The sequence below is a fragment of the Pelobates fuscus genome, chromosome 5 (genome assembly GCF_036172605.1).
Source record: "Pelobates fuscus isolate aPelFus1 chromosome 5, aPelFus1.pri, whole genome shotgun sequence".
Taxonomy (NCBI): domain Eukaryota; kingdom Metazoa; phylum Chordata; class Amphibia; order Anura; family Pelobatidae; genus Pelobates; species Pelobates fuscus.
This window is the reverse complement of record NC_086321.1, coordinates 74272944-74297441: the sequence shown is the minus strand read 5'-3', so window position 1 is coordinate 74297441 and position 24498 is coordinate 74272944. Positions and strand designations below refer to the sequence as shown.

The window sequence follows — 24498 nt, the reverse complement described above, 5'->3', positions numbered from 1 at the left end:
CTCATACTTTCATTGGCTCGTAGAACTAGCAGTTTCCTTGCAAACGTCTCTACATTTCCAATACTCAAAACGATACAATATGACTGCAAACGGAAAGCTATAAACAGTTCTTGGGCCCTTATGAGATTATGAATTTACAATAGGTGTTTAGCATCAATAATTCAAGGCAGGCTTGAGCCACATCTTGGAATTGTGCCTTTAATCAGACAAGGTCATAGAAGTCCCTTTTTGTTCAGAAAATGAAGGACGTAGGAGATTTGAGATATCTGTAGCTTGGTAGACATCATTTTTTTATCTACCTTACATTTCAAACTCCACTAAGAGAGAGAAAATTGCAAAACCACAAATCCAACAAGTGTTTCAAGGGTCTGCAAGTATTAGTGCTCATATGTAGAGGAAATTAAACAATATCAGATATTATGAAGGTGTGGTAACAACTTGTAACATTGTTAAGGAAGAAACTGCGGCAGAAAATAGCAGAACAATAAAGGTTTATTCAAGCCTTGCCAGAGGCGGTTTGGTAGAGATGACGGAGGTTTTCATTTTTTTTTATTTTCTGTTTATCCCACTTACCCAGAAAAAAAAAATAGTTTTTTTGTTTTTTTTTCGTCCTAGTACAGAGCTCTGGTAAATGAAAGACATTGTCAATTTTTCTGTCGCGAAAAACACAAATGCTGATTTCTTGATAAGAGTGAATGATCCACAAACAGAAAAAGGGGAAGTGTTTAATGCTGTGTTTGGGATAATTATTAAACTGTATGACAGTACATATTCTTTTTGTCCCAGGAATAGTATTGGAGTTACAATGGTGAGTGCACTATTGTTTTTAATTTTTTTTACTGTAAACATATTGAAATGTATTTTAAAATATTGAAATGGAATTAACGAAAGGATTTGTTGCATATATTTCTAATACAGTTCTCTTTTTAAAGTCCCTTGCTTTCACTGTTCGTGTTAAGCAAACAATACGTTGGGTAAGAGTACAGAACGAATGAATGTCTGTGAATTATTAATATGACAAGGTTTTACACCATTACTCAGATATGTATTTTTATCACAAAAAAAATAAAATAAATAAACATAGAAATGAATGTATTGCTTAGAGAATGCATATATGGTAATTGTGAGAATTTCATTTGTTTATTTTGTTACTTATTCCTTTTATACATCTGTTATATTTTGTACTGTAGTTTATTTTTATTTCTATTTCAGTTTCACTGGTGATCATATGTGATATTAAGGATCACATATATGTCAGGCATGTTGTTTCTTGCTGTTAAACTCATCGTTGTAATGATGTAAATATTTTATTTTTGAAATTGCCATCCATGATTCAGGTCCAGCAAATGTGGACGTACTCATCTAAATATTAGTAAGGATATCTTTTGGAATGTCGACATTCCTGGCAGTTGGAACACCGATACTTCAGAGTACCTATTGTAATAACCATCAGTTAAAACTTGCTACCCCATTTACTCAAATTAAATTGAGGTTTACTTTTATGCTTGTTAAAACCCACTATTTTATTACTTGTAGGAAATAGTTTTTGACAACATTAGTTATTTTTCTGTTTCGCCCAGGGTATGCTAAGGTTTTTTAATGTAAACGCAGCTCAATACAAAAATAACTGTAACAGCATATTGCATGCAAACATATTTAAATTAGCAACACCCTACCAGCAAATGTTATTGGTATCCTTTTAGATTCACGCCTTCTTGAAAATTAGTTTTTTTTCTCTTTTCTCTTTTTTTTCTTATACTTTTTTTTCAGCCATTTAATTCATTGCTTTGGAGTACTACGTTGTATAAATGTATATGTTATACCGCTGTCCAATCCTGTTTTGAAGGTGAATCAGAGTGGAGAATAATATCAGTTCTTACAATGGCTCCTTACAATGATATGTAAACATTTGAATAAAGCCGCCAGATATGTAGTCATATCATGCGCTGTACTGTTTGCATTCATTAACTACACTGTGTCTTTCTGTTCCCTTAGACAAAGTAAATTATTTCTAAAATATGTTGACCTACAAATGTTGACTTTAAGAAGTCATGTGTCATTACAGCAAATGATATAAATATACCTTAATGAATTATTATAACTCAATGTGTAGGACAATACGGTATAGTACAGTATCTGTTGCTGTAATGAGAGTGTGACTAGCTGTGTACAGCACCAAGTATATGAAAATCATTATTGTGTTCTTTTTACCCAAGCAAACACGTTCCATTATTTATTTCTTCTTTCAATGAATGTGTGTGAACCTGAGGCTCTATTGTGCTCATGTTGTTTTCTCATTAATTATGTCAAACTAGAGAATCACCTGCTCTAAGGTTTAATTAGGCTATTTCACATGTTGATCTTAGGAGCTAAAAAGACATCAGTGGCGTTGCTAGGTGGCAAAAACAGGGGCTTCAGCCCAAACTTTTCATAGTTTTGGCAACAATAATGTGTGCATAATTAGTTAATCTTAAGAAAAGTTATTCAAAATAAATTAATGTATTTGTCAGAGTGTATAATATGTGTAGAAGTTCAGTTTATGTTTGGCAGTAGAAATTTTCTAAATTTGATTTGTTCCTCTTTTAATTATCATAGCCCTCACAGAAAACAAAATTGCCACCAAAAAAACATCTATTTATATAAAGTAGACAACACAGGCTATTTATCTATGGATATTTTTAACTTTTTACATAGGCTGTGTGCTTGACAGCCACTAGAGGCAGTCTTAGTCATGCAATATAATTATTGCAATTTCTCTAAAACTGCAATGATTTACATTACAGGACTAAGAGGGACAGGGACACTCACCGAATCCACTTCAATGTGCTGAAGTGATTTGGGTGCCTATAGTGTCCCTTTAATATAATCTTTATGTTATAATATATTAACCCCGTTTTTAGAATAAATGCATTTTTAAATTTGTTTATGGAAGCCTTTCTTTCTCGCTCTTTCAGACCAGGCCTGGACTGGCCCTCGGGCAAACTGGCAAATGCCCGGTGAGCTGCGAAGGCCACGGGCCAAGGCCACCATGAGAGATCAAAGGATCTCCCATGCCTGCCCGTGCAGGGCAGCACCAGCCCTAAGAGGGACAACTGACCCTTCATGGGCCAGAGATGAGATTCAAGAAAACTCATGAGCATTGAGGGTAAGAATTGCATGCCGAACAGCCTCTGTCTTCTTGCGAGCTCCGATATGGTGTGGTAACCTGAGGCAAATTAAATACTGCCGCTTGCGAGAGTTCTCTGAAATACTGGCGCTTGCGAGAGTGAGAAGCATGGTCTGTACCCTGCAGACCACAGGACCACCAGGGATCATCTTCAGGGTGCTGCCATGCACCCCAAAAAGGTAATAAAAGGGAGGAAGGAGCAAATATGATATACATATATATTTTGTATATTATTTAATTAAAGACTCCTACCCCTCTCCCACAAACACGTAAGAAATAGGCAAAACCATTAAAGGCAACATTATTCCTTATTACATTTATGTTATATAATTTCATGCATAATAACTAAAGTGTAATTAATAGAATCTCTTGGTGCCATGCAAGGTATTTTAATGTCCATAAAAACAGGGTGTCAGAAAGAACCTGCTGACTTGAAATTGTTAAACTGTTTGGAGATGACACAAACACACTACACACACTATATATCCCGTATATATACACTATACTCCAAGCACTTACATACAACCTTACTACACACACTATATATCCCGTGTATATACATTGAATTACTTCTCAATTATCTCCAGGACAGAGGAGAGGAAGCCAGGATGCATTGTGGTAAAAAGTATGTATAATTGGGTTACCTCTCAGGATAAGGGGAGGGAATCTGTGGGTTGTAACTGATATGTTATTGGATATTTTATACCTCCCTGTGGGCGGTCCTGTATTTGCAAGACTGTAATAAAAACCAGGCTGGGTGTGCCAGCACCTGAGACCACTGCTTGACCCTCAACACGGAGCCTTGTCTCGTTCTTGGGGGGATTCACTGTATGCTGATAGGGACTGATTGCCAGGAGTGTAAGCCGCTTGGGAGCTTTTCCTGTTCGTCTGCCAGCAGCTATTCATGAGGTTCCAGTTCGGGAGTTTGGAGTGCTACCTTATTCCCTTGAATGCAGTTCGGGAGTTTGGTGCATTCACTTATATCCAATTCGTGAGTTTTGGTGATTCTACAGTAGCTGTGCCTGTCTTTGAAAAGGGGATTATTGCCTAAACGATTTTAACCCCTTGTCTGCTGAAACGGTCTGTAACAATTGGTGGCAAGCGGCGCGATCGTTCCTACAGCCAGAAGGACAGCTACAGGAGACACCATTTCTTTGTATTTTACAATTTGAGGGCAACGCATGTCTCAGTACAGCGACCCTGACAGCACCAGGATGGAACCAGCAGTGGAGTACAGATACTCTGTAGAGGAATTTGACCGTATGATGTGGTTGCGGCTGAACTTCTATGGACCTAATCCAGCTGAGAAATCCGTGAAGTTCATGAGGGGTCTAGTGTTCAAGACTCTGCTATACCGGGCAGAGGGTGACAGTCAGCTGCCACGTTGGGTGGACCTCCACCGGATGTTACAGTTGCGGGACAGAGAGAGCTCAGTCTCCTCTCCCCAGCGGCAGGTACTGCAGGGAATTGGGAGCCCAGTCTCCATTCCCTAGCGGCAGTGTGAATTGCAGGGAATTGGGAGCCCAGTCTCCATTCCCCAGCAGCAGTGTGATATGCAGGGAATTGGGAGCTAAGTCTCCATTCCCCAGCGGCAGGCTAAGTTACAGGGGGCAGAGGTAGTTGTTCCTGCCCCCCCAGCAGCAGAGTGATATGCCGGGAAGGCAGTGTAAAGTGCAGGGAGAGGAGAGCAGCGTCCTCCCTCCCCAGCGGCAGGCTGAGCTACAGGGGGCAGAGGTAGTTGTTCCTGCCCCCCAGCAGCAGCGTGATTTTTTGGGAATTGGGAGCCCAGTCTCCATTCCCCAGCGGCCGAGTGATGTGCCGGGAATTGGGAGCCTAGCGGGAGATACAGCAGGGACTGTAATAAAAAACAGGCTGGGTGTGCTAGCACCTGAGACCACTGCTTGACCCTCAACATGGAGCCTTGTCTCATTCTTGGGGGGATTCACTGTATGGTGATAGAGACTGATTGCCAGGAGTGTAAGCCGCTTGGGAGCTTTTCCTGTTCGTCTGCTAGCAGCTATTCATGAGGTTCCAGTTTGGAGTGCTATTTTGTATCCAGTTCGGGAGTTTGGTGTTCTGCAGTAGCTGTGCCTGTCTCTCAGAAAGGGGCATATCGCCTAAACGGATTTTTAACCCCTTGTCTGCTGAAACGGTCCGTTACACTTACTACACACACTATATACCCCGTATATATACACTATACTCCATGCACTTACATAGAAACACACTACACACACTCTATACCCCTTATATACACACTATACCCCATGCACATACATACAAACATACTACATACACTGTATATCACCCATATACACACTACAGCCCCTGCACGTACATACAAACACAAACACTCTACACACTCTCTATACCCCCTACATAAACACTACACCCCATGTACTTACATACAAACACACTCTATACCCCCTATACATTGGTGGAACAAATGTAGAGAGGACCCTGGTGCAAGACATGTTTTTTGGCCTACCACTAGAGAAAGGGTGGGCAAAAGGTAGATCCCCATCTTTTTTTTGTATATAATTTGGGAGTTTTAATACAGGAGTGTGTTTGCATGTTGTGTTGGTGTTTGATTTATGGAATGTATGCATATACACGCACATACACTTCAACATACATACATACGTACATACGTACACAGATAAACATACACATTTACACACACACCCACACAAACATTCAGATACACACTGACACACACACACATAAATACACATACCATGACAAGCAGACACGCACCCTGACACACCGATACACACACTGACACATACAAACAGTGGCGTACTAAGGGGGGTGTGGAGAGGCGGTCCGCCCCCGATGCCACTCACTAGGGGGTTGCCCGGGGCAGACTGTGTCGGGTCCTGGGTCACTGACCTAGCACCCGACACCAGGAGGCTCGATAAGCTGCCGGGTGAGATGCCCCTCCTGCACCCATTGCAGACACGGGTCTGCAGCTCCGCAGTGTGCAGAGCTGTAGACCATGTGTCTCACGAGATCTGATCAATCAGAGCGTTGCCGCGTGTTACCACAGCAATGCTCTGACTGGGTGTTGCGAGATTCATGGTCTGCAGCTCTGCGGAGCTGCAGACTGGATATTATGGCCACCAGACCACCAGGGAGCCCACACTGGACCACCAGGGAATTAAGGTATTTAGTGTCACCCCCTCTCACACCACCCCCCTCTCACATCACCCCCTTCCTCTCATCATCACTCCCTCTCCCTCTCATCATCACCTCCTTCCCTCTCACATCAGCCCCCTTATCATCACCCCCTTATCATCACCCCCCTCACACATCACCCTCCAACCATCACCCTTCCTCCCTCTCACCATGACCCCGCTTCCCTCACACATCACCCCCCCTTCCTCTCACCATCACCCCCTCACACTAACACCCCCTCCCTCTCACATCACCCCCCTCATCATCACCCCCTCCTTCACACATCACCCCCCTTCCTCTCACCATCACCCCCCTCATTCACACCATCACCCCCCTCATTCTCACCATCATCCCCGCCCTCTCACATCACCCCCTTGCATCAACCCCCTCTCATCATCAACCCCCCCACACATCACCCCCCTTCCTCTCATCATCACCCCACCTCTATCTCACCATCACTCTCCTCCCTCTCATCATCACCCCACCTCTATCTCACCATCACTCTCCTCCCTCTCATCATCACCCCACCTCTATCTCACCATCACTCTCCTCCCTCTCACCATCACCCCCCTCCCTCTCAAATCACCCCCCCTCCCTCTCAAATCACCCCCCTCCCTCTCAAATCACCCCCCCCCCCCTCACATTCCACATTGCCAATGTTCACTTCTATTTAAAATCATGTGCTCTTTGTGCATGCATCACTTTGTCAGGTGATGCTAAAAAGCAATGGGCAGTTGCTAAACAGATAACTGACAATTCCACCAAAGATGAAGATCAGAAAGTGAGAGTGAGAAAGGGAGGCAAGGGATTTCTTAAAAAATGTCCGTGTATATGAATTTAAACAAAATATAATTAGATGGTATATTAAAACATAAAGATATATAAAAAAATGTAAAACATATATAAACATATTTAAAAATGATGACACTGTTCCTTTAAATGAAAGAAGTTCTGCGAGTTCTGGGGACCTCTTTGTTAGAGCTAGCTCTCTTTAGGATTGAAAGTGCTGCAGACAAAGAGAGGGGGAACAGGAAAGGCTTGGGAACTTTATGATTGCCAAAGCAGCAGTTTCATGTCTAAGTACTAAGCAATGGGCTGGTGCAAAAAGGGAATGGGGAGACATTGAGATAAAGATTACAGCATTATTCACTAACGTGAGAATTCAAAGTGAGTTCAAAATTAATTTCAAATTTAAGGCAAAAGTAGCTGAAGAGGAAGAATAGCTGACTTAGAGAATATTTCCAGTCCAGCTATTTTCAACTTAAAGGAACCCTACAGTGTTAGGAATAAATTATATATTCCTAACGCTATAGTGCCCTAGCCACCATTTTTTCGCTCAGTGTTTGCATTTATTAACTGTGCACTGTGCATTTTTTTTGCCACACTGTGCCGGTTTCCAGGTCAAACACCACCTCTTTAACTGAGATCATCGAGATTGTTGATCTCAGTCAATCCAATGCTTTACCTTGATCCTGTAGAACTACAATGTTTTGTACTGAGGGTTAAAAGGGAGGGAGAAGGCACATGCCCCTTCCCCAACGATAGTATACCTTTAAATTTGAAGTTTACTTTGAATTCTCACTGTAGCGAATAACCCTGCAAGACACCAAGAAGGACTGGACACTGGGCATATTGGTCATATCAGAGTAAAAGTTTGGTTGTCCTAGAAAGGAGCCAAATATGTATTAATTGAGGAAGGATCTACATTGTCCAGATAAACAGAATGCACTTTCCAAGCGTCTGTGATACCTGTAACTAGATTAAAAGTAGCTCTGTGTTTATAAGCATGCATAAGAACATAATACACCGTACACAAGTCCTTTGTTATAAAGTTCACTGCATACAATACCAGTCAGTGTTGTATTATGCAAAGTGAATACAAAGAAGGTTTCATTATTTTGAAAGGCATAACACAAGGTATTTTCTTAGTTGATATAGTTGTAGCCATATTTAGAGGAAATAACCGTAAATAAAAAAAATCAATTTCTATAAAAGTGGAAGGAAGTTAATTACAATTAACTCTCTGTAGACATTTTACTGCATGAATTTATTTTCTGTTGGAGACTGCTGATTTACTAGTCAGGACGTGAAAGTAAGACTCGTCTCCTCCTTTAGAGCGTCCACACCAGTGGAGCGTTTCCAGAAATAATCCGAAAATTACAGTAGTTGTGCTGTTCTCATTGTTTCAATATTTAAGATGGAGTGATGATAAAATTGTGTATTTGCTGTGTGTCAAACTCACCATCAGTCCTCCAGGTGGCATACGTGAAGTAAAGATTGAGTTCAATTATTGCATGTCTCCGGACACTGACAATTGTGCATCAAGTCCAGATCAACATTTGATCCTTAACCAACACAGGCCATTATCAAAACCAAAAATGCTCTAGAATCATTTTTTTGAAGAGAACAATGAAAAACATGTAATATGTCTAGTTAATACAGAAGGATAATTTAATCCCTGGTCACTGGTGTCAAGATCGTCAATCATTCAGCAATTTAGGGTGGCACTTTTGTCATCCCATAAAAAAAAAAAAGTCTTTCAAATTAATTAAATAAAAAAAATTCTATGGGGGTTATAATTGTACGTCCCTTAGCCTGCTCCTTCCGAGTGGCATATCTGCTAAATGCTTAACAATAGACTTGACAGCCTTTGCTGCGCAGTTGCTTGAAATGGGCCATGGAACCTGTGAAACAACAGGGGGAGGGAGGACATAGTTACTAAGGATTAAATATTAATAACTATGTTGGATGACCTAGTATCCCTCCCACCCAATAGATTTCCACCCATGTGGGAAATGTGTGGGGGCCCTGATATAATTAATAATATATTATATATTCAACAAACAACAAACAAGGAAGTGCACTCACGGGATTTGCTGTAGAAAAATCTCCACTTCTTTATTTCATGAGAAAGCAGGCTATAACATGCAATTCAATGTTTCAGTCTCACACACAAGACTTTCACCAGGACGCCAGTGATATGAAAAGTGCACACCTAAGTACCCCACCTGTGGATTGAAATCAAGGGTGAACTTGAAAGTGGTGCTCTAGATATCAGTGAACCCCTGCATCACCAGTCTGTATGCATCAAACACGACCCAATCAAGTGAAAAATCATTGCAGAGATCTGAAAAAGCAAAGAATGAGACACTGTGAAAAGTAAAATAGATTAGTAAAGAAATATATGTGCATTTAATATATGTATGTATATATAGACATAGCAGAAATGACCGCACTCCAAGGACTTTGTAGAGATTTTCAAATAAGATTTAACTTTTATTCAATCCATTTAAAAAGTCAACGTTTCAGCTTCCACATGGAGCTTTCATCAGGACAAAACATAACTTACTAGTGCAGACACAAAGAAATATATACCCCCAATCCCTCAAAATAATTTACCTTAAATGTGTACTCACCTAGCCATGATACAGCTTTAGAGAGTAATGTATCTCTGAGTGTGGTGGCCATGTGTGCCATTACTCTAATGCAGGGCAAGCTGTCTCATAAATTATAAACAAAATCCTAACTTGAGGGATATTCTTGTACATAACGATCAATTTAATAGGAAATCTAATACCTATATGAATGTTGGGTGTGTGAGGTGCACCATTTTGCTATCACGATCTTATCTTTTCTTTTGCTTGGATGCTTAGCAACTTCAAAAATCATGACAAGGTAGAGGGAAGTGGGTCTAGTAAATTACACAGTTTTCTCTATGTGATAGATATTGTGGTTGGGTTCACTTTGATAGTTACCCTTTGTTCCCATGGCAGTTTGGGTGCAGCTTGAGCGATGGTGGTAGACCAATTTAAGAACATACACTCTTAGGAGTACATTACATTTTATTGTTTGATAATTATTCGGATGTTATTGGCTCCTGGTGAGCCTTTAACGATATTGACGCAATCCTAGTCTCACCATTCTGATACTTTTTTTAAATTATTTTTGCTATCTTTGGTTCAGTGAAAGAGAACCTTTTGGTTGATATATTATGATTTCATGATATTTTAGGATCTGTATAACCTTTTTTCATGAAGGGGTTAAGCAGTTCCTCTTGGTTTTAACATGTAAGCTTCCTTTTAGAAACTAGTTCCTATTAATATTGTTCCTCTATGAAAAGTGGAATTGTTTCACACTTGGCAAGTGTCTTTCAACATATGACAGTAAATGTCTTCTTGGTAACAAAAAAAGCTAGAACACAAACGATGAGTGTTTGATGCTTTGTTGAGGACAAGAAATGCACTCATCTTGCATTTTGCTTTAGTGCTTCCCAATGTTTCTTTGGGTTCAGTGTTTACTAAAAACAGGTGAGTAATAATATATACTGTTTAAATATTTTGTTTATTTGATTTGGTCACTGGTGACATTCAAGTGCTATGTAAACTACTAATTATTGAACATATATAATGAAAAAAGAAAGTTTATAGTTTGTTTCGAATTCTCCACCTGTAGTTTCCCGAATGATTTTTTTTTGTGATAACTCTTGTAATATAATGTTGTGTTGTGTAGACAAAGGGCAAGCTCTGTTTGTTAAACTAATCTTTTCTGCTCTGTAAGATTTAACATTATTAAAAGTACATTCTTTTTTCATACACAGATCTACTTTGTAACTGTATATGTATTTATGATAAAATTATATATCAATACACTGAGCTATTTGTCCGTTCTACTGTTTGTTTGTAGCTCGGGCGCTGAATCCAGGGGCCATTAGATAGTTGAACTGTATCTGGTATTGGATTACCATTCCTTTCAAATGTTGTCATTCACCTCGCCCACTAAAAATCAATTAATTACTGTCTCCTCCTGTATATAAGTCAGGAAAATTCATCCAAAATAGATATTGTGCAGGGCATAGGAACAACAGCAACGTTCTAGGTCTCAGCCCTTTATTAATGTGTCAGGGTGTACAAATTAAGAAAGGCCTGAGACGTTTCTTGTTTTAATGCACTTTACAAAAAGTTGAGTTAGACTAGAGGGCCCTGCATAACCCATTTGTATATTTCTAAATATACAGTAGTATATTTCTGTTTTGCCGATCATGTATTTGAATACTCCTCTCCAAAGCCATTTAATGGACATCGTAGCTGTCATGTTTAACCTGAAGTAGGTGCATCTTATCCCTTGGTGGCAGATAATGATAGGAGAATGAAAAATGATATATTCAGACTTATGATAATTGGGGAAACTATAACTATAGTATATAGTATAGTCTTTCTACAGTTAAGTCCTGGATGTGTGATTACTTTTGAGTAAGGATTTCTATATTTCCCAGTGAATACTGTGGAATAAAATGCTTAATTTATGTTTCTGCATAGATATGAATTAAGGTTAAATGGTATTGACACAGCAATCAACCCATGAAATCAGTTATGGTTTTGGGAGCTAGATCTATTATATTGAAATTTGACAGGGTTATTTATGGAAGTGAGAATTCAAACTGAATTCAATGGGAATTTCACATTTAAGGCCAAAATACCTGCAAGCCTAGCTGATTTAGAGATTTTTTTCTAGTCTGTCAATTTTGACCTTGCGTTTGATCAACACATTAATATCACACATATTAAAGGAACACTCTAGCGTTAGGTATAAAAACATGTATTCCTAATACTAGAGTGTTATACAAGCTAGTTCAATTTAGCCCCCACCCAGCAGATATTAACTAAAGCATTTTAATTACTGTAACATATTCCCATGACACTCTGGTCTTCCTGTGCAGCCACAGCTCGCCAGGCTGAGATCATCAATACTGATGACTTCAGCCAATCCAATGCTTCCCTACAGGGAAATGCACAAGTGTTCATGCAGTGCAACAATCAGCATTGTCTCATGAAGATGCATTGACTCAATGAATCTCTTTGAAAAGCATTCAGCTTTCATCTCTATGTAGTAGAAGGAGACACCAAAGCCTTCCTGCAATCTTTGCAGCACTGCATCTAGGAGTCCCTCTAGTGAATGTCTGAGTGACAGCCACTAGAGGTAGCATTAAGCAATGTTTGCACTGCTGCGACTGCAGGAATAGGATCTTAACTACATTAAGCTGTATTAGTTCTGGTTCCTACAGTGTCCCTTTAATTATTGCATCTTAAAACATTATGTGGTATTTGTGTCGAAAAATAAACTGTTCTGTTTGTTAAAAGGACACTCCAGACCCCTAAAGCACTTCAGTTTGCTGAAAGGTTTTATTTGTGAAAAGCGTAGTATTTTTTCATTTTGCAAAAAAAAAAAATTAGATTTCAATTGAAATGTAAACTTTTATAAATTAAGTTTGTTACACCCCCATGGATTTCACTCAAGCAACTGGTCTAGTTATTTACTTGTGTGTTTAGTTCAGCGAAGCTAAGTTCAAGAGGCAGGTAATTGCTCCGAGCAACTGTCTTGCAAAGTCTTCTCATTGAGCTGCATTGGGAAGTCTGTGATTGGACAGCTACAACAAGTCTGGGCAGGGTTAGGAGGGGAGGGCTTGCAAAGCTGTTTTAGATATATCCCAGTGTAAAAAATGCATAGTTAAATGCAGGCAAGTTTCTATTTGGCATCTATCTACTTAATAGTGATTTTTATTTCTTTTGTGTATTTCGGCAGCGGAGTTTACTTTTAAGTATCCTGGTCACCTTTAAAAATTAAATCTCTAAAAAATATAATAAAGCAATCTCATTCATTAAAGAATTCCACATCATTATTGCTCTTATTGTAAAGAACCCCTTCTTATAATGTAATGTGCAAATCCTCCTTTTCTATATGGATGATCTCCATAAAGTCCTGTTAATACACAGGTTATGAGTGCACCTGCATAAATGTGCATAGTATTATCGTCTTTTCCAAGATGTCTCTTTTGAAAATTAAACAGATTAAAACACATAATGTTTTTCTAACCTTTCTCCATATTTTAAATCTTCAATTCCCTCACTTTTGAATAGTTCCATAAAATTTAGATTCTCATTAAATGCTAGTATTTATTTTAGCAGTAGTAGTAATTTTCTAGAGTATTAGTGGTGTTCGTATATTTAATAAATATAAAAATATATTCAGAAATTGGAACTATTTTAGTGTATATGCTAGTATCATATTAAAATAGATGTTAATTTGCATTTTTTCATAATGGAAACGATAATATCCATTATAAGGATTTTCCGTACATAAATAAATCGTGTATTTATTGTTTTCACTTTTTTTCCATGCTTAAAATTTGTTATTTTCTGCTGCCTAATACCTGTCCTCTTTTTCTGAATTTGCTGTGCTATTTGTTTTGGAGTATTTTGGGTTTTCCAAACTAAGCCTGCCAGTCATGGTAAACTACATTTCCCTGAATGATGTATTTTTCTGTGAATTTCATTTCAAAAAAGTCCTTAGCAAACATTTTTCTATTGATTTCTGGGGAAATAATTTACAGTTAACGTAATATTACTAACCTCACAAAAAAGGTAGAACCCCCCACTCACATGTAAAATTACTTTTTTTGATCACACCTACAGAAACATTCTTCTTTTTCACATCTCTTATTTCCTCACGACACAACTACATTGCATGCAGTTATCTTCCCTCACAGCTATACTATAATTACACACCAACTTTCATAGCACAACTATACTTTACTAACTTATCTTAAATTACAATACAGACATATTGTCTTGTCATATTCGCCAGACAGTGATACTATATTGACTCTCTTTACTGTCCCTTAAAGTATACCTGACACTAAATTACAGCTTAAAAAAGTAGGCACCATAACCACTTCATGTCACTAAATCATTATGTTTAGATTTTAAAAAGGGCATGGGTAGATGATAGGCAGAGTTTTTTTTGTTAATTATTTGTGGCATTGACTGTGTCTGCTTTTGGTATGTGGGTTTAAATTAGTGTTTAAGTGTCTTGGTTCTTATAATTAAGTTGCTTAAATAAATTAAATATGTTTGCTATCATTGCTTTATTATTTAAAAAATATTTATTTTATTGTGTTTTCAACAGTACACCATATATTTTATATAGCCATGCAGACCATTCAGCAAATATGTGAAGCAAAAGTCACCAGGATTCTCAGTGAACCAATGGATAATGCAGCATGCACCCCCTATTCTTTCATTTCATTAGGAATGTAGGAAAAGTTTATAATATAGCATGTAATTGGGCAGAGGAGCAAGAGTACACCCTAGCCAACTCTTTTCCCTAAACTAATGGGTGGTGTAGGCCTTTCAGAATTAAAAATCATTATGCCTCCCACTTGCTTAGAATTATTGACTGGCATGCCCATAGCTCTCAAAAAGATGGTTGAGTGTTGAGAGAAAGGTCTCTGATAGCTTAATGTGCTAGACTCTAGCTACACAAATCTTCTGTTTCCAAATAATTCTTGCAGCACCCATTTATTGGAGCTATATTAAAAGCATGGTACCCTGTCAGGTATAAATATGATTTAACAATCTACCCTAATCCTTTAATTCCTAAAGTATTAGTCAGGGGGGCATTAGTTGAGAATTTACCATTAAATTGACCTGGATATCTTTACTCACTCACAACCACTTTAGATATTTTTTCCAGCTTTTACATTACTGTCGTTAGGGAAGACATAGTGTTAACAGGGACCTTACTGTCCTGAATCGGGATCAAGAACACACAGACAGAATAACAAACCGGAATATTGTAATACCGATCCTTAAAATGGTTGGTTTATACAATAAAGAATAGTCAGAGAACGAGCCAAGGTCGGGAAAAATAGAGATAAGGAATAACGATAAGCAAGCCAAGGTCAAAGGATGCGACAGAGCAGAATACACGAGAGACGTAAACCAGTCAAGATACCACACAACTAATCCGAAGGAACGCGCTACTGGGCTAACAAGAAACCACAACAGGGCAAGGAGGAATAGGAGATCAGAGAATGTATACCCCAAGATTACTTGTGATTCGTTGAACTACGATTGGAGTTAACTACTATACGTGAGGGGTATCTAATCCAATTACGCTTGACCCTGACGTCATTGGTATGTGCCGAAACCCTGGGGTATTTCGGGTGCATATTTAAAGAGTCAATCTGCTAGCGTGTAGCATCTAATGGAAAGCTGGAAGAGACTGTGGTACTAGGAGGTGAACCATTGGGTAAGCAGGCAGGAGGTCTGACTCTTTACAAACACATTGTATCTCCCATGAGCATTTACACAGAGGTATATCTGCCTTACATCAACTTCTATTAACCTTCCATCCCCTACTCCCCACTATGTTTCTCTGCAGATGGGAGTTTGAGTTTGGGCATACTCTCTATGAAGCTTAGTGGAAAACTATTATTTTGACACACTAGAGTTCAGTTTTAACTAATGTTCAGGAGCTAAATAACAAACTCCTGAACTTTAGTTAAAACTAAACTTCACCCTTTAAATTGGTGTTGGAGACAGGTTGCCCTGCTGAGGAAGGATTATTTATTTATTTATTATTGCTATTTATAAAGCGCCAACAGATTCCGCAGCGCTGTACAATTAGTGGAGAAATGTACAATATACACAGACAAATACAAGAGGTAAGAGAGCCCTGCCCATAAGCTGATATCTAGCCATTGGAGCTCTTTTATACAAAATGCTTGGCTAGATGGCCCGTGAGCTTACAATCTAAAGGAAACCATGGGGATTTGAGACAAGAGGTAGCAGGGGAAGTTTGGAGGTGATGGCTGAACGAGTTAACAGAGAAGCAGCTATTGGTAAGATGTTAGGGGAATTAAGAGGTAATTGGGTGAGAATCTCAAACAGCTGGAGGAGCATGCTATATATTTAGGGGGAGCCTGGGTGGGGAGAAAAAAATGCAGTCTTTCACTGAGTTGAGTGAGGCCTGAATAACAGAGAATAGGATTGAACAATTATATGGAGGTATTTACAACTGGGGAGGAGAAAATAGTACATACTGCATGCACAGAATATTACAAACTACAGGTAAAATGTTTACAAATCTATAGTAATACATGAAAATGTTGGCAATACAGGAATACAGGAGGTGGAGTATCTTCCAGCTTCAGTCAGTACCTGAGAGTGGTAGGTGTTTCACTGCAGGATGGAAAATGCAGTCTTTCACTGAGTTGAGTGAGGCCTGAGAGTGGTAGGTGTTTCACTGCAGGATGGAAAATGCAGTCTTTCACTGAGTTGAGTGAGGCCTGAGAGTGGTAGGTGTTTCACTACAGGATGGAAAATGCAGTCTTTCACTGAGTTGAGTGAGGCCTGAGAGTGTGGTAGGTGTTTCACTGCAGGATGGAAAATGCAGTCTTTCACTGAGTTGAGTGAGGATCGGAAATAGCACTGCACATTTGGTGATGTTGCCCTCTTATAGCTTCTTTCTAGATAGCAATACATGAATAGATACATAAAATTACAGATTCTCATATCCCATTTTCTCCAGCAGCTATGCCTTTCCATCTCTCTCCAATTTCAATTGCTGATTATAAGCAACTTTTAAAGACAGCTAAATTATTGATTTCACTTCTCTGAAAGATGTCTGTGGTTCCCACCTTCCATCAACGAATGACCAAAGTTGAAAAATTGCATTGCCAGATCAGGTTGGACAAACTTAGTTAACTTGCCTGAGTTTATTTTCCGCACTTCCCCTACTTAAGGCTTAAAGGAACACTATAGTCACCTAAATTACTTTAGCTAAATAAAGCAGTTTTAGTGTATAGATCATTCCCCTGCAATTTCACTGCTCAATTCACTGTCATTTAGGAGTTAAATCACTTTGTTTCTGTTTATGCAGCCCTAGCCACACCTCCCCTGGCTATGATTTGACAGAGCCTGCATGAAAAAAAAAACTGGTTTCACTTTCAAACAGATGTAATTTACCTTAAATAATTGTATCTCAATCTCTAAATTGAACTTTAATCACATACAGGAGGCCCTTGCAGGGTCTAGCAAGCTAATAACATAGCAGGGGATAAGAAAATCGTAATTAAACAGAACTTGCAATAAAGAAAGCCTTAATAGGGCTCTCTTTACAGGAAGTGTTTATGGAAGGCTGTGCAAGTCACATGCAGGGAGGTGTGACTAGGGTTCATAAACAAAGGGATTTAACTCCTAAATGGCAGAGGATTGAGCAGTGAGGCTGCAGGGGCATGTTCTATACACCAAAACTGCTTCATTAAGCTAAAGTTGTTCAGATGACTATACTGTCCCTTTAAACCTCTTTTTATTGTTTTCTCACCATCATAGTTGGTCTAACATAGGGTAATAAGTTCACCAAAAGACACTCTCTATTCAGCACATTACTTACTAACTGGACCTCCAGTGACTATTATGCTCATCGCTCTCTGAGGGGTTAAAAGTTCAACTCCAACTTCTTTCTTCATCACTTACCCATTAAATGTTTCATAGTAGAAACATACATAATTATACAGCATATATATTCACCAAGAATGACTCAGTCTCATACTTCCTGACTTTGATGCAGTAACCGCCAATGCAGTATCATGGGTATTTCAACTTTGAATATTTTATTACATAAGCATAAAATAATAAAACCACAATAAAATAATATGAACAGTATTACTCCAAGTCCCTATTAGTTTTGTCTCTTCTGCAAGAAAATCTTCAGATAATCCATGTTTTCATGGTGTATCTTTTCTCCGTCACAATAGCTCCTATTGTATACTCAATTTCACTTCAATGACCACACGGGAATATCCATATGATAGCCTAGTGTTCGTGAGCCCTCTTTGACTGGTGCTTATAAGGACTGAGTCTACACCCTGTATCAAATTATTATGCAAATTCTATTCAAGTGTCACAAAGATTAAATATTTTGTTTTTCAGTTTTACTCATGGATGGCATTGTGTCTCAGTGCTCTATTGATCACTGAAAACAATCTCTGACACCTGTGATAATTAGATTGCCAGGTTAGCCCAATTTAAGGAAAAACTACTAATGGAGGGTGTTCCACATATTAAGCAGAGCACCATTTTCATGCAATATGGGGAAGAAAAAGGATCTCTCTGCTGTTGAAAAGAGTGAAATAGTTCAATGCCTTGGACGAGGTATGAAAACATTAGATATTTCATGAAAACTTAAGCGTGATCATCGCACTATTAAGAGATTTGTGGCTGATTCAGAGCACAGACGGGTTAGTGCAGATAAAGGCACATTGAGGAAGATTTCTGCCAGATCCATGCATCGGATCAAGAGAGCAGCTGATAAAATACCATTACATAGAAGCAAACAGATATTTGAAGCTGTGGGTGCCTCTGGAGTCCCCCGGACATCAAGGTGTAGAGTCCTCCAGAGTCTTGCAACTGTGCATTAAGCTTCTATTCGGCCACCACTAACCACTGCTCACAAACAGAAACGGCTGCATTGGGCAGAAAAATACATGAAGACTAATTTTCAAACAGTCCTGTTCACTGATGAGTGCCGTGCAACCCTTGATGGTCCAGATGGATGGAGTAGTGGATGGTTGGTGGACGGCCACCCAGTTCCAAAAAGACTGCGAAGTCAGCAAGGCGGTGGTGGAGTCGTGTTTTGGGCCGGAGTCATGGGAAGAGAGCTTGTCAGCCCCTTTAGGGTCCCCAAAGGTGTAAAGATGACCTCTGCAAAGTATGTGGAGTTTCTGACTGACCACTTTCTTCCCTGGTACAGAAGGAAGAACTATGCTTTCCATAATAAAATCATCTTCATGCTTGACAATGCACCATCTCATGCTGCAAAGAATACCTCTGCATCAATGGCTGCTATGGGGATAAAAGGAGAGAAAGTCATGGTGTGGCCTCCATCCTCCCCTGACCTCAACCCTATTGAGAACATTTGGAGCATCCTCAAGCAAAAGATCTATGAGGGTGGAAGGCAGTTTACATCCAAACAGCAGCTCTGGGAGGCTATTCTGACATCTTGCAAACAAATTCAAGCAGAAACTGTCCAAAAACTCACAAGTTCAATGGATGCAAGACTTGTAAAGCTACTATCAAATAAGGGGCCCTATGTTAAAATGTAATGTGACCTGTTAAAATGTTTAAAAAGTTAAAATGTTGTTATAAGTTTGATTGAAATAGCTTTTAATTTCAGTAAATATGCTGCACAAATGACAATTTTCAGTTCTTTACAACCTATAAAGTGTTTGTGCATTGTAAGTTGTTTATGTTTAAAAAAAAAAACACTTATCATTAGGAGGTTTGTTCAATAAAATTTGAATTGTACTCTTAATAGTTGATAACATGAAAATTATGCTGACTGTTATTTACATAAATTATTTAGATAAATGAGAAAAATAAAATTTGCATAATAATTTGGAACAGGGTGTAGTCTTTTCTTTGCATATTCGATGTGGGCTAATAGTGATAAGCCCTTATTATTTAGTTAATGCATGATTCTTTAGGATGCTCTCTTAACCATGCTTTGGCCTGTGGTGGCACTATTATCCTCTTGATATTGCGATTTGTCAAGGGCATGGCATGTTGGGTATGTCATACCTTCCAACATTTCAAATGGACAGAGAGGGACATTTTAATTTTAGAGCAGTGACACGGGGGTGACCAGGTGCAGGGCTATTCTGAGAAATGTTATGTAACAGTAATCTAGGATAAAAAAAACTCAACTCCATCGAGTTCAATCTTTAAATCCCCCAGACGGGGATAAAGAAGTGGTATGAACCATTCACTGGGACCCTACCGCATTTATTAATATCTACCACTAGACACCAGTTAGAGGATTTGGCAGGATTGTGTGCCAAAGTCCTACCCTGTTTATTATTATCTTCCAATGTATATGCGGTGGAGGATAGGGCAAGGCTGTATGCCTAAAGTCTGCTCATTTGTTACTATCTTCCACTGTATATAAGAGAGGATTGGGAAAGGCTGTAGGACAGGATCCTAGCAGTCTCATTTATGTGTCCCCAGCTCCCTCATCCGCGTTGTCCACCAATGTAGGAATCATGCTTTCTGCGATACCATGCTGCCTCCTTGGATTTCCAGTTCCTTGCCACATCCCCATACCTGGTACATATCATCAGGCATGCTTCTTCTGACTGCAGAGAGATATAGCTAGGTCCTTCTCCCAGATTCTTGCAGTGGTGGCTAACTGTAGAAATGCCCCAATCTCAGCTAGTAGGGCCATGGTCTAAATGGCACCCTATTTGAAAGCACTGAGCAAGTTGCTTAGTAGTTCTGTCTTCTGTCTTTTATTGTATTTTACATTTTATACTACTGACCTGGATTTATTGTTTTATTTTATAAAATAGCACTTAGCTTGTTATATATATATGTAAGGCCTTGGCCTGTAGTTGTGGGAGGGTCTTGAATTCCCTTTAAAAGGGCGCCAATCATCTCCAACCTTACCGTGGACAGTCTGGCGAATCACTTCTGACTGGACTTCCGGTTCCCTAAATGCTTGCAGCTGTTCCAGAATGAACCTGGCCTGCGGACCACACACAGCCAGACCCGCCAAGGTCCACGGCTGCTGTACAGGGGCATCGGCTCAGGGGTTCACAGAGTTTACCCGCCGGGGGGCCTTGCTCCCATGACAACTTACCCGAGTGCCAAACTAACCTGAGTGCCCCCTCAGCCTGCACTCATCGCAGTGCTCTCTGCTGGCTACCCGATCACATGTTCGAAGGCTCTTCCAGATCTCCACCGGTCGGAACCCGGGCTGTCCTCAATGTATTAAATATCATGTGTATGTACTGCTATTCAATTCTGTTAGCCAACATTATTGAGACATTTACGCCTCTCAAGTTGTATATTTAAAGTAATCTGGCTATTTATGTCATTCTGCTATATTTAGGGTTTTGATATGTTTTCAGTAAGTTCCGTGTCAGGTACCTCTATAAATATCCAATATTTGTATTTTACTCCATGCTCAGAGTACGGAAGCCCCATGTATCTATCTTAGTCTGGTATAGTGAGTAAACTCCCCCCGGGTTTAGTGAGTGAACTATAGTGAGTGGACTCACCAGGGGTACGGAGTGTAACCACATATCTGCTTTGCCGGCACCTCACCAGGGGCTGGCCATGACCGGCACAGTAGGGCTACTCATTGGGTCTTAGTTCGGCCAGCAGCACTCGGTGCGGTGTCGGCTCCCTCCACAGATGGCACCAGGCTATCTCTGGCTGTCAAGCGCTGTCTCAGCACACGCTCTGCCTGCCTCATTAGTCGGGACGGCAGAGGGTCTACAAGCGTAAATACATGCAAATCTCATCACTCTCGACCAAGCGTGACCACATAGAGGGATTCATGCTGACCCTGACAGGGATGGACACGACGGTCCTGCATATGGACTAATATAGATATGGTACCAATAAATTACTTATGTTATGTGCACATAATTGGTCAACACTCAGTATTATACGAGTGCTGTGGTTTGCTATCCACGTCATGGGAGTCTTAAACGTAATATCTGACATGACGTGTTAGTACTAGACTTAACTCATTTTGTATTGTAGGTCTTGAGCTGTTTGTGGATATAGTTACTGAGTACTGTTTAGTGGTGGATGGCCATATCAAACTTCTTGCCAATTGTGATGGGGGGGGGGGAGTAGGGATAACCTTTTTCCTTAGGTAGTTTATTTTAGACATCACTGAAACACCATAACTACTTTGCATCTTTGTAAAGGGTTTTGGTGTAACGTGCAGAGGAGTCACTCGTAGCGGCAGCGATGGCTAAATACCACTACAGCTAAGAACCGCCCTCACTGTAACGACCACAAGTATCCATTCTGGTCTGTCTGTGTAAATTCTGCCTATATGCTTCAGATACTTGGCCTTATTGGGTTATTGATGTGGTTTGGGGTTGTACGTATTAAATGTTATTTTAATGGGCATTGACATCTCGCTTTCTTTAGGTGCCTTGGTCATGCTGGTTGGTTGCTGTACATGCACTGCAATTCCGTCACCTACCTTTGTCATATTTTCATCACTCATCTATAGATTCTGGTAGGTTTTCTGTTTACTGTTCGGGGCCACGATCTGGGCCACTCACATAATCTATACGTACGGTTACTCCCCATATAGTTTTCACTGGGTTACAGCACGTATCTACTACCTCCCTCTTGCTCCTATTTTCTGCTTATAATCTCGTCCTGACAGACTGTATCAGGCACGTTTTCACAACCCCATACTTTCTATTTAGGGTAATACTGGCTTTTGAAATTTAGGTTGCCCAACTAGGTTTTGTTTCCGGTCTTAATCCATACATTAGTGGTCCCGCGCGGCCAACACCCATCCTCATACTCTGAGGTATACGCCCCTCGGCCCAATTCATAGGTAGCCGCCTCGCATTGTTGCATAGGGAGGGCCTCCCATGTCACTCCCATTCTTCCTTATGCTTTAGTTGCCACCGAGAGGCCGACACCCCGCCACAACGTTTCGGTAGCCTCAAAAATCCCCTCGGGCCAACTCATAGTTAGCGCCTCTCATGCTGCTTGGCAATTAGAAGGGACTCATCTGTCAAGTTAGCTTAATTTTTTGCCGCTTGGCTTCTAGCTAGCCTGCCAGTAACCGGTCCCTTTGTCTCACTTATAATGATTGAGTTGCATGTATATTTTCTGTTATGTATAAAGTTCCGGAGGGACTGGTGGTTCTAGTTCGGGTAGATTGTTGCAAGTTTTGTTCTCCTTATTCCCGGGCTCATGGTAATTCCATGTGTACGAATTATGTTTTCCTATAACCTCACCACACGGGCATCAACATCACGTTATTGGTTACGCTTTTACAACGTCATTTGGTTCACTTTATCAGCAATAGGCTGGCTCAGGGGTTCAACATGGGTTTTGTACATTTTGACAACTGGGACAATAGAAGGCAATTATAAGGATGGAATTAGTTTGAGGGTTGTGGGGGGGGTTGGGTCCTTTTATTTTTACATTGGGGAAAACCAACCCCATATGGGGGACACAAGGGGCACTTAATTTCCACCCTGACCAATAATATACGTCTCCACTGTTCCCAGTCTTCATTCACTCATACTCTCCGAAACACTTTACTTACAATTTGCCGCTATCAACTATGCCATTTGGGCCATCCTGGTGACTGGTACAGGCGCTTGGCTCAAACAAAACTGACATTGTCAATGTTTTAACTTATTTCCCATTCACCCTTTGCTATGGCATATACACTGCATTTAAGTGGCAGGGGCTTTATTTTCTCATTACTTACTTTTAGCTCCGAGAGCAGCCACGGAATCGGTGCTACTTGGCTGATAGTTTGTGTTGGTTATGGCTTAATATGTACTGATGTCCGTCCGTTCTTTCTACCTGTACAATTTTCCCCTTTGTTGAGTACAAGGCACTCCCCCTAGCAGCCTTACACCCATGTTGGCGTTGGTGTCCCTGGCTACCCCAGTCTCCCCTCACAAGACCTTAGGTCTTGTTAATGCCACGCAATTTTTGGGGATCCTACTTGACTCTATCCACATACAAGCTGGCCTTCCCCATGACATGGATTGAGCGCACCCTATCATGCATTTGAACTCTACTTGCAACCAGGTCTGGCAACCGCTAGGTACTTCAATTACTGCTGGGGTCGCTCAATGTTGCCACGTGATTCATCCCACAGGGTAGATTCTTCATTTCCCTACTACTCCTTATTCCCACGACTCACCACAGACGCACCACATATCACGTTAGTCACTCATGCATCCTCTGATTTACTAATGTGGCGCTTTCCTCAAATACTGGAAAGGGCAAGCCATGTTATCCTCCCTCTCTGACATTTCACCCTCCGTTTTGACAGATGCCGCGGTAAGCTCTTGTTTGTTTTTTGGCCATCAGAGGGGTTATATGGCGTGGTGTGTCTTGGCCTATAGGCGTTAAGTCCCGACCCAGCTTCTTTTCTACTTCAGCCTTGTTTGAATGATGTCTGATCATGACAGCTGCCGTTGCCTAGGGGCCAATATGGTCCGGTCACTCGGTCGGATGTTATTCACATACACCTAACCATTGCGCATATAGGCCGATCTTCATCTCTAGTCATCAGGAGACGGTTGAGGAATCTCACTTGGGTAGCCACTGGCATATCTTATCACAGGTATTCACGTGCCGGGTTTCACAAACATCTCCGTTGACCATTTCCATGGGTTTCATTTGAGCTTTCGGACAGACACTGCCAGCCTCTTCCGGGCTGGCTAACCTACCCCGCCTTTCCGAGACATGCTTGCATGTCCCGTTTCTCACCTTACACTTTCAGTCAACACTAGGTACTTATACAATAGGGTG

General features: G+C 40.3%; 1 protein-coding gene across 1 annotated transcript in view; it reads left to right on the top strand.

Annotated features, from left to right (window-relative positions):
• Positions 1-754: 754 nt before the first annotated feature.
• Positions 755-24498, top strand: part of FYB1 (FYN binding protein 1) — a 170143-nt gene continuing 146399 nt past the window's right edge. Inside the window, exon 1 of the mRNA XM_063453992.1 lies at positions 755-808. Within this exon, the coding sequence (XP_063310062.1) occupies positions 806-808 (3 nt within the window). The 5' untranslated portion in view covers positions 755-805. The remainder of the gene's footprint in view (positions 809-24498) is intronic.